This window comes from Lepisma saccharinum, chromosome 30 (assembly GCF_977018435.1).
Source record: "Lepisma saccharinum chromosome 30, izLepSacc3.1, whole genome shotgun sequence".
Classification (NCBI taxonomy): Eukaryota; Metazoa; Arthropoda; class Insecta; order Zygentoma; family Lepismatidae; genus Lepisma; species Lepisma saccharinum.
In genome coordinates, this window is record NC_139258.1 from 34356569 (window position 1) to 34368582 (window position 12014).

Here is a 12014-nt window from a genome sequence, read left to right on the forward strand (position 1 = left end):
TTTGTCTTATTCTTAATATGTTGATGACACGTGGTGTGAAATATTACCTTTTTTGTGAATACCCATTTGTTTTGTATGGTAGAGTCAGGGTGCAATGACAAACGTGTACTAACCACTCTATTCAGAACAAATGTTCATCACTGCCTTATATTGATTTGGTTCCTCTCCCCTTGTGGCATTGTATATACATTTATAGTCCCATTATTTTCGGGTAAATACTAGGATTGAACTTATACTCATTCCGACTGATACATATCCTTGAAAATTATAATATTTATTAATATTGGTGTGCATGTATTTCACTCCAATTAGAAGGTATGTACTGAAAGTATTTACCCAAGTGATATTACTCGGAAGTCTGAAACCACTATTTTCTTTCTACACATGGTAGCTAATACATAATTTATGCTTTGTTGTTACTTTTCTTCATAATATCAATCTACATAACATCCAGATCGGTCAGCATATTTGCGCCATCGTAACGGCAGCTGGAAGTTGTCACTCTGGTCCGTTTTGGCACGACGTAACCACCGGCGAACCTCATCCTTCACCTTGTCATTGTTGTTAAACTTGGTACCCTGAATGCTGTTCTTCAACAGAACAAACAAGTGAAAGTCCAATGGGGATAGGTCTGTGAAGTAGGTAGGGTGGGACATTAGTTCCCAGCCCATCTTTCCAATTTTCTGACCAGCTATATGGGGACAGGCGTTGTCATGTTGCAAAATGGCATTGTGCTTGTGATAGACAAGAGTCTTTATGATGTCCTGTATAACACTGTGTCCAATGTTCAGATAATGTGCAGTTTCTCGTACAGTTGTCCTCCTGTTACTTTGTATATGCTCGTCAATCCGGTCAATGTTGTTGAGCTTGGAAATTGTGTTCAGTCTATCACCACGAGACTTATCAACCATGCCTGTGTTACCATCTCTAAAGTGTTTCACCCACCTTTTCACTGTACTGTAATTCATGCAGGCAACTCAAACTCTGGGCAGCCATTTTTCTCCTTGCGACAGTAGAGACAGCGAAGGTGCGCATGCTCCAGCATGTGGTACATGCAGTGGACAACAGATGGCTGTACCTGTCCAGGCCCGAGGGTAGTAGAATAAGGCTCACAACTTTCAGTACGTGCCTTGTATAAGCATCAATTTACCATAGTTTTGCTTTAAAATATGGAAGAATTACATCAAAATATAAAAACACCTATTACGGAATCACAAAATCCAGCTTTTCACACAATACTTGTGCGAAATAAATGGAAGCTTCGAGTTTGCATAATTTGCAAGATAATTATATTCTGCAAAAGTGTTGCGCAGACTCCAGGTTCGAACCCTGGTCAAAACATGAATCTATTATTGTGTATGTCTCATCACCAGTTCGTCTCTCATTCTCATCATTGCGATTAACCCAAGAGATAAAAAAATCAATGAAAAAAAAATAGAAGAATATTTTGTATCCTTCGTCACCCTGACCCAACAGTCTGAGACTTAGACATGGAAAGACACCTTGTACATCTTGTTTGCCAAAGGAGATCTTTCCAACTTCATTTTAACTCCAGACCAGATAGTATTCTTACACCCACCTGCCTGACAATGGGCCAGGGGTCCCAGGTTTGAATCCTGGCCTGGGCATGGATGTTTGCGAGTGTCCATTCATCATATCATCACTCATCCCAAAGCCAAAGTGGCACAAAAAGCGAAGTAAAATAAAGCAAATCAAACCACCACCTGACAATGGGAACAATCATTTTTGAATCGGACTTTATCCTCATTTTGAAACAGGTAAGGGAGTGCAATTTTCCTGCATGTAATCTTGAGTTTTATTTTATCCCAAACATGTCAATATCATTGGTCATTTAATTGGTGATTAAAAAAAAATGTTCAAGATGTATAAATTGGAAAATTGCGTGCTTAAATGTGGGGACTGCTGCTACCCTTCCCCCATCCTCCAAAGGATAAGTTTGATTTGAAATATGGAATAAATTTTATATTATCCCTGCCTCCCTTTTTTGGCAGTCTTTGCTAAACTGTATTTACAGATTCATGTCTACCACAAAAGCAGCAAACTCAGTTTATATCGTACAAGTGATTCTGTTGAAACTATGTACAAGATTTTTTCATACCATAGCCTTTATCGGTTTGGAATGAAGCATTCCATTTTGATTAAACTGAATATATATGTAGTAAAGTAAAAGTTTTCATTGTCTTCCTGTATCTCAGACAATGATATTAGCTTACTAGTATGCAAAGGAATTGTTAATTTATTTTACATTTTCTGTAATTCCAAAATTTTCCAGATCTCTCTCCAGTGAGTGAGTATTCAGTAATTTAAACTGCATGCACGTTAACAAAATTGACACATGTTCTGTGGCTAATCATTGTATGCGCAACATAATTTCATATCCCTGCTCATTTTTTCTTTTCCCTGAAATTCAATTGTTTTGTGCTGGTAGAAGGGGACCAAGGCAAAATAGAAGTAGCTTAAATTTTGTCTTTTCACTATTATTACTGGTTTCTTCATGTAAGAAGCAGGTTGTACCTACCAAAGTAGCCACAATTCAGTGCTCAATAGCTGAGTAATAGTTTTGTGTGTGTGTACAGTTATTATGGTTATTTGTAGAACTAATTGGTCAATAAGGTAAGGTCAATATACACCCAAATGTCAACCTCACTTCCGCATAGTGCAACCTGTTCCTCGTTTTGTAGACTAACGAGGCTCTGACATCAGGACTAACGGCCTGGATGAACATCTGTAAGGCTTGTGTTGTGTGCTGTCCATACGTGTTTGTGATTCTCTCTTCATCCAATTCATCTTATCACCAATATTTCCCCCATCGTTGCAATTAGCTAAATGTGGCAGAAATGTGATGCTAAGTAAATTAAAATGAAACCAATTGTAGGAAGGCATCAGAAATGAGATGATTGTTGTAGAAAAATCAGACACTATGTTCCCCCTGTTTAACTAATGTGTTGAAAATAAAAATGAAGTTTTATTTGTTTGTAAGAATTGAAGCCTGAAGCAGCTCTGTGAAAATTTAGCTAAGTTCTTTATTATTTATTTTTATGTCATTGAATTATTTTCATTAGCCAAGGAGGACTTTCATATACACATCACTTATAATTATGTTAAGAACAGAAAATGTAGATTAAGGCTCGCTGGAACTTTGGCAGCCGTCGGAGAATTTTTTCAAATTTTCCTCTCAACTTGAAAATCTGCTGTGATATTCCAAAATCTAAGAAAATTACATCAGCTTAGAATTGCTTCTAGAGCATTGATGTGAATTTTCGTTTAGTTTGCTTTCACTGTTATCTAGATATTCTCATAGTGTTGCGATTATGTAAGTCTATTAAACTATTGATAATATCTAAATAACAGTGGAAGTAAACTACATGAAAATTTACGTCAATGCTCTCGAGTAGAGAGAAGAAATTGAAAAAATTCAACCTGACGGCTGCCAAGGTTCCACTCGAACCTTAAGAAGTCACCTGACAAAATTGTAACCTCAAATTTTCAAAAGTACTTGTTCAGAAGTTATCACATAAAAGGTAGGTTTATAACTTGGACTGAGCCAATGGCGATTGATGTGTTGGTATCAGAAAGTATCAGTTTAAGTTTTAGCACTGATACAGTGATACTTTTGTGGAATCTTAATATCGTGGAAATTATCAATATTTTTATTATTTTGGTAGCAACAGTGTGGTTTTTGTGATTATGTGAAATTATGAGTATTTTAAAGAGAAATTCAAGTAGATTGATTTGCAAAAAGTTCCAATTAGAAACTATTCTTTAAATTTATAAATATTTTGAAGTACTGTAAATCATTCAAATTCCAATTATTGGTATTGAGAGTGGTATTGGGTCATTGCTATTAGTAACAGAATAATAGAAATAATATATTTCAAAGGAAGCAATTTGGTGGTGAGGTTTACCAATTATCTCGTACTGTACAGTTGGTGCACAACCTTGTAGCATGCACCTCCAACTGCATCATATTTAATCATTCATTTTAACCTACCTTTTAATGAGATTCTGACCTCTTTTCCAACTCCTGAGGATCAAGGCAAATCTGAACAATTTGAGATTATTAATTGCCAGGTACATATACATCTATAATAGGGCTGAATTCATATTTTGGATGCGTGCGACTTACTATCATATATAAGCATAAAATTCAATTTTTGTTATTTACTTACGTACAGTGAGTATAAACTTGTCAAAGACGACATTTTGGTGGCAACTGCCCCCTTCTTCAGGTCAAGAAGTCTGGCTGAGCAGATACCACTTTGAACCGATGATGATGCTGATACTCTCACCAGTCCCCACTGATACAGATACTTGAAAATTGTAATAATTGAAAGGTATTCAAATTATTGATTAAAATTTGTGTGTAAGTATTCTACTTGAATTATATGCATCAGTTTATCAATAGATTTGCTTTAAAATATTCAAGAATTACACCAAGGTACATGTGATGTTATCAGAAAATTATTTTTTCGCACAAAACAGGTGAAAAGTATTTGGTACGGTTGCAGCACTGGGAGGGAAGGGAGTTTGGGTATGTGCAATTTGCCTCCAATGCATCAGTCAGTCATTCAGTGAGGTGTCATGGCATTCACAGTGTCGGGTGCCTCAACAACTCAGGGGATTATGCCGTGACGGATGAGTCCATTTCTGCCGTTGATGACCTCGTAAACTGGAGTGTCGGGGGAATTAGTCTGAACCAGATTGCAACCAAACTCTGCATTAATCATGGTACAGCATACACTATTGTTCAGGAACACATTCACTATGGTGTTGCTTTCTGGCATCAAAAACTGTATCATGGCTCACTGAACCTCGTTTGTGGCACCTGACACTGTGAATGCCATGACTCACCTCACTGAATGACTGGCTGGTGCATTGGAGGCAAATTACACATACACAACCTTCCTTCACTGCCAGTGCTGCCACCTAGCCTATGCAATCTGGAACTCGTTGCGCAGACATGTGGCGTACCCCAGTGTAGCCTACATATCCCGTAAGTTTAATTGCTCTGTCACTTTAGATTGCTTTTTCACTGCATTAATCCGGGTATTTATTGACCGTACGAAGTAAAAAGAAACTTCGAATTTTCCATAATTTCCAAGACAATTGGAGTCCATGAAATTGTCCTGCGACATTTTTGCAGATCCCATGAAAGATCAGAATGCCAAGAAAGTATCGGTAAATAAATTCCAACCGATATTTCCCGATATCGATACATCGGTATCAGCTGGGGTCTAGTTTATAATTTTCAACTACTTGACGTGAGGCATCAAGCGTACTTTATTTTAAACATTAGGAATTGTTTCTTGTAAAACTTGATTGATCTGTACAAGAAATAAGATTATATAACATTTGTCTTGTTCTTCCTTCTACAGTTTAGCATTTTAAGGCTTCATTGTTTCTAATTCATGCTGGTGGCTTCCTCAAAGGAAAATAAGTGTGATGAATGGTGGGTATAAGGAATGAAAGCAGCATGGCTTGTCTGTGAAATTACAGGGCCAGGGGAGTCCTGTCCGTAAGTGGGGGAGGTAGTCTCAAAGGTGTTCCATGCAGCCTTGTGATAGGGCTGTTCTGGTGGCTGTGAAAAGTATTCGTCAAATAATAAGGATTTCATGGATGTATGGTAGGAATAAGGAACCAGGCTGATGTGGCTTGGTCATCTGCACTACCTTTTTCTGAAGTGTTTGAACAGGATTTCAGGTAGATATTACAGTTCGAGGAAGTTGTTAGCTGGAAACGCCAAGAGTAGGCTAGTTTCCATATTGTTCGTTAATTTAATTATGTCCGCAGAGCAAGAACAGCGAAAGTAATATACTCTCGAACTTTGCTTTAACATAATAAAAATCATGGGTCCTTCTGCTTATTTAAGGCCTGCAACATATTACCAAAAGAATTTCCTGAGAACCAGTTAACCCGTTCCTGTGAAAGAAAATACAAGGATCAATGACCAGCAAACTTTTTTGATTCTTCACCGTAATTTCTTGGAAGAACATAGGCACATTCTTGTTTTATTGGTTCCATCACCTAACCTCCTGACTCTTTGTTAACTTCCTGTGTGACTTTCAATTTCACCACATCTATTGTTGTGAAGAACAATACTTTGCTTATGTGCTTTCCGTATTGGGGTAAACAAGAAACAATACTTAGCTATTGTTGCTAGTTCTTTTTCAAGAATTGCTTGTATGGAATTTCACATTTTCGCAAATTGGTTAAGAAGTCCTATTCATTTCCAAAATATTGTTCTTTCTATTTGAGAGAGAGATGATTTTCTTTTTAACTGTCATTTGAGAAGTTCGGTGTATTTCTATTACTGTCTTTCCCCCAATATATTATTTGATTCAAGTCTCCTCGAAAGCACAGTGTTAATGGTGTGGTCTTATTGTCATATGATCCTGGGTTCAATTCTAGATGAGAGCACATTTCAGTTGTTTGGTGCAGTACTGATTAGCCTTACTGTGCATGAAATTGGTCTAAACTTTGCTTTGTCCTTACGCAATTTCATTTTCCTTCTTGTTCATAATGCATTTAATAACATTGGTGTTAAGGTACTAACGATCGAAGCTGGAAAAAGAACACTTATGCTCCTGTTCTGTCTATCTGTGCCAACTAGTAATATCTGAAAATATTACAACTAACAAAATTTGTTGGAATGATGGACCTGTGAAATAACTCTGTGCACCATAAAAGATATTTAACTGCTTACCCATCAGAGGAATCAGTTGTCATCATATAATGCCCAAATAACTAGAAAAGCTTGAGATGTAAAATTCACCTTCCTGACGAGAGTTTATCACAACACAAACAATTTCAATTTATCCATTCATTCATCTGTCTGTGGGAGCCAAGACAACTTCGGAGTATACCGTAGATATTAGCACTGGAAATTATGATTCAATATAACTTTCTGTAAGTTAACAGAAAGTTCCGAGGGACCCCATTTAATTGTGCGCACATTTGTGCAGGTTTCACCATATTTCCCTCAATGTTTCAAGGCAATTCACCACTGATATTCATCTTCATTGGGAGGAGGGGGGGGGGTTTACTTCTGTACACTGTGTTCTTCAGATAACGCCACAGAAAAAAGGCTAGGCTAGTTTGGTCTTGAAGTATGACCAGCTGCAATCCTTTGAATTTTATGATTTTCCCAAGATGCTCTTGCAGCACAACCTTAGTGGCCATAACTACATGACAACTTGCCCTGTCATGCTGAAACCTGCATTCATGTTCAACCTCATCCATACTGCATTTAACAGTGGTGCAATTAATATGCATTAATAGACAGTGCACCTTTCTCCTACTTTGTGTGGGTGCAGATGGATTTTGATAAGCTAATAAGCGTTGTAAACAAGGGTCGTTTTGGCACAGAAGTGTGTGTGACTGTCCATCTGTCTAAATTCCAACAGGACATTGCCCTGAAAAAATGTTCCGAAAAGAAAACATGCAATCCAGAGTACTTAAACACATCATGACCCTTTCTACGGAATGTTAACATGACCACTAGGAGACACTTGTTTATACCAGTTACTCCACACTTACCTACCCCATAGAAGTGATAACCAGTTGAAACTAGTTCACAGTTGGCTACGAACAACTGCTACCTGGTGACAATAGCCATAAGCAATGCAACAATGGGAACTACTAGTGATAAAATAATTGCACTTTAGTTGATTGTGTAATTTTTTGCTGATTACCCTGTATAACACCACCTTGACATAAAGAATCTTGGTTTCCATGATTGAGTCAACAGGTGATATTTGTCGATTAGTTACTAACTGCTCGATCTTGTAACATACAAAGACAGTGTGATAGAAAGGAAAATATAAATTGATTTGACTCATTTTTATTTATTTTTCTGCAAAGTTTTGGTGCAATGAAACGTCTGTAATGTGTACTATGTTATGTATTGGTCTTTACTCTGATTTGTCATACTGGTGGCAGCTGGTGCATGTTGATTGAAAATAACTACAGAATAGTGAACTATTTTCATGAACATTTTGTATTCAGCATTAGTTCGGGTGTAATAAATGTACCACTTATTATAACTTTTAATAATCTGCACTTTAGGTATTTTATTCCAAAAAGAATTTGTAATTGACTTTTAATCTTGGGACCAATGTTTATTTTCAAATAATTTGCACTTCCATTAACCTGTAATATATGTTCTGCTTAGGACCTATAATTATTTTAACAAGAATTCACTCTCAAATGTAGAAACAAAATTATATTTGAAGTTTTACAATCATGGGAGTCCCAATTACTTACTATAAATGGTGGAGATGTAAAACTTACCTTCCTACTCCAGGTGCTTATGGTGGATGTAAATCATTCCATTGTTGATAGCTACCTATCTAATTTTGTCACTTCGAAGTAGTGCTCACTTAATTCTTCATGGCATTGTCGTATTAAATTCTATAAAGAATCGCACGTGTGTCAGAAAGACAATGCACAGAGAATATCTAAGAAGGGGAATTTATGATGAATCATGAAGGGATCAAAAATCTTGTCAGGCCATACTTAACACAAACGTTTTGAAGTATTTATTTCATTCCCTACATGACTGAATATTTCATGAATGTGTGTGTATCCTGTTACTTCCTTGTTCTCCCTCCAGGGTAAGATCTGTTGGAACTCTCATACTGTGTGACTTGTTTTAAATATTGGTAGTATTTTTATGCGAGTTTATCCTGGCTGGCACTCTTTCTTTGAATATATTGATCTGTTTCTTGTGAGTGACATACAAGCATTGTATATTCCATTTTCTTTTCACTTTTCTGCTGGTCCAATTTGGAACTTTTTATTGCTTTATTTTCCTTGTCTATAACTACAGAGCTACAGCATAACTTATACCCTATACTTGCATTTTAAAACATTTTATATCATGTAGGTTTTCAAACTGCATTGTGATCCGATGTTGGTCTGCGGTGTTGCTGTTATAAGAAAACTGATAATTTATTCAATAGATACATATTGCAATAGATTATACTGCAAAGGCGGACCCTTTTTTTTAAAAAAAAAAAGAATGGAATAATCGTAAAAAAAAAAGCATACCACCAATTTTCTCTAGAACAGTTCTGTGACTGTATTTTGATTTTGTAATTCAAAACAATGCAAGCTAATAATGCAAATAATTTCATTTTTAAAAACTCAAACTTGGATAATTTTCTTTAAATGTTAGACACAGGTGTGTCACATGTAAATTGTGATATGTGAAGAGTGGCATGAATTCAAAAGGTTTTGAACTCTGGTTTTATTATTATTATTATTTTCACCAAAAAAATTGGTTTGTCCTGGAAATGAAATTACATATTGAGACATCTACATAAAAAAGTATATATTGATCATATCTTTATATTTGTAACAACAAGTAACAAAGTGCCAAATTGTAGCACTAAATTAAGTATTTAGTGTTATATCTGATTGTTTCAACAATTTTACTGATAAGCAGACAACGGCCAATAAGGATCAAGTACCTGTTAATCTGCTCCATCCCTACTGTGTGTGTGTGTGTGTTTTCTTAATCATCATCATGGCTCTTAATGTAGTTCTCGCTTTTTCTTATAGTTTTTAAAAATGGTTTAGTTTTGTGCAGACTTGGCAAAGCTATACAATCTCAGTTTGAGTAGCAGATGCTATTTTTGTTTATATAATGGTGCTTAATTTGATTTCATATTGATCACTGTTTGACTGTAATCCTTGTTAAAACAAGAGCTTATTGCTATTTTTGGTTAAATTTTAAGCTTGTCTCGGTTCAAAAACTGAATTTCACAAAATATAGTTTTTAATGTCTCCAGTTTTTATTATGTATTGTATATTTGTTCGTTATTAGAATGAACCATCCACCAGCTATTTTAAATATATGATAAAGAATGTAACATATATGTAATAATATTTGTCTGTAGTCTCAGCATAAATGTACAAATAACATGCTTTGATACTCTCTTTTTTAAAGTGCTTTTAAGGACTCCAGATTTAGTCCCATAACCAGGGAGGAGTTTTCTAAACTTCATGTTTCTGTGTCCATCTTGCGACATTTTGAAGATGGGGCAGACTACCTGGATTGGGAAGTTGGGGTCCACGGTATCCGAATTGAGTTCCACAACGAGAAAGGCAGCAAGCGAACTGCAACCTATTTGCCAGAAGTTGCACCGGAACAAGGTATGTGTTGTCCCTTTTGTCTAATCTGGAATAGTTAACGCATGCTACACTGTTTTTTTCCTCCTGAACTTATGCAGGATTCACCAGCGTTCATAGTGTAATTTAAAGTTTCAGTTAAATATGGAAAAAAAGTATTGTTGTTGATACCGAAAGGAATGTGATTTATCAATTAACGTTTGAATATGAACCCTGGCAAATGAGTACTGTGGCATGTCGCACATTGGTGTTGGATGCTGTCCATTACTTGTTCTAATGTGTTTGTCGAATTGCTGGGACTGGGAATGACATCTTTGATGCGATCAATAAGTTCCGAGATCGTGACCTGATGTATTTGGAATATTTCTTGCTTAAGGAAACCCCAAAGAAGTAGCCCGAAGAGGACAATTCGGGGACCGAGCTGGCTATGGGATGTTACCATGACGGGAAATCATTTCTGTGGGAATTTCTTTCGCAAGAAATCCACTACCCTTCATGGAGCAACAACAAACAACAACACAAAAACAACTGTAGCGTCGTCGCCTTGTAATCAAGGGATCCTGGGTCAATACCTGGTGGAGGCACAGGGCACAGTGGTTCAGATCCCACTTTAAACTCTAGGTCCAGTCCCGATTAGTCTTACTGTGCATAAGGTGGACGTAAAGCACCAAATCAATCATGAAACAGTGTGACTTCAAATGGCAAACCATGCACAGCATAACGACACTGTTGCCAGTCAGCACCATTTCTTACTCAAATTTCGCTATGAATACTGCTGCACCTCATATCTTAATGATCTTTAGCCCATAGTGACTTTACAAGTAATATTTTAAATAAGAACTTGTGTGACTAAAATTCTTTGATCTACTCATCTGAGCCAAGAGTAAAGCAAAATCTTATGTCATTACAAAGTATAATATGTGATAATGTTACAACAAAAGTAAAAGATTGTATGTCCGTAAAGAATTAATTTTTAAATAACTTTTGTATTGTACTTAATTTTATCTTCATTATAAGAATATCACATGCAGCCATACATGCCCATTACTATTGTCATTGTTAGAGATTAATGTTTAATTGATAATAGTAATGTAATTGGCATGTATTAGTTTGATGCTCAACAAATACTTTGCTTACTGGTTACTTTCAAAAACACTTGTCTTGAATTTTTAATTGCTATAACAGTGTTGCCAATTATCTTTTCATGGTATTCAAGCTCTTCTTAAATGTAAATGTATATAACATATTGAGAAGATGAGCAGATTAAAGAAACAAGCAAAAGTTCTTAATACTATTATTTGTAAGGCTTCACCAGTGTGTTCATGCTTGCATATGCCCTTTATATGCGTAATTGTGTTACTTATATAATATTTTGCCTCAATTCAGCTTTTTCTGCTATGGAACAAGAATGCATGTACTTCATTACATTGTTGGAAAGTAGTAAAAATCACTACCCAATGCAAGATTGTTCTGCACTGCTTTACTGTCCAGGAATCTTGTGGAGTATCAGTTTGTATATTGTTTCTTCACAATGCAGTGAAACGTTTGGTTCTTTAGCTGAAAAAGCTTTTTTGGAGAAAGAAAAGAATGTCACAACAGTGGCGTTGGCAGATAATCTTGATTGGGGTGTGCCCAAGGGTGGATGAAATTCTTTCAGCTGGGCTGTGCTTTTGTGGGTCATGTCTTCTGGTACTCTCTTCCTCCATTCTTTTTTTGTTTCTTCGTCTCTTTTTCTCTTTCCCTCTTTTCTAGAGCTGACCTGGTACCACTTTGAACCAATACTGATTCCCAGGGCAAGGTTGCTACTCATCTGGAAAACAGGGAAATGTCAGAGAATTTGGCTTGTCAGGGAATTTTGCAAA

At 36.2% G+C, this 12014-nt stretch overlaps 1 protein-coding gene across 2 annotated transcripts in view; it reads left to right on the top strand.

Moving 5' to 3' along the window:
• LOC145982023 (nuclear protein AMMECR1) overlaps window positions 1-12014 on the top strand; it is a 53592-nt gene that overhangs the window by 8098 nt on the left and 33480 nt on the right. For both annotated transcript variants that reach the window (XR_014441016.1, XM_083115586.1), the window contains exon 3: window positions 9971-10176. Coding sequence is in view for 1 of the 2 variants with exons in the window: in XM_083115586.1 (XP_082971712.1) it covers window positions 9971-10176 (206 nt within the window). In the remaining variant the exon portion in view is untranslated. The remainder of the gene's footprint in view (window positions 1-9970; window positions 10177-12014) is intronic.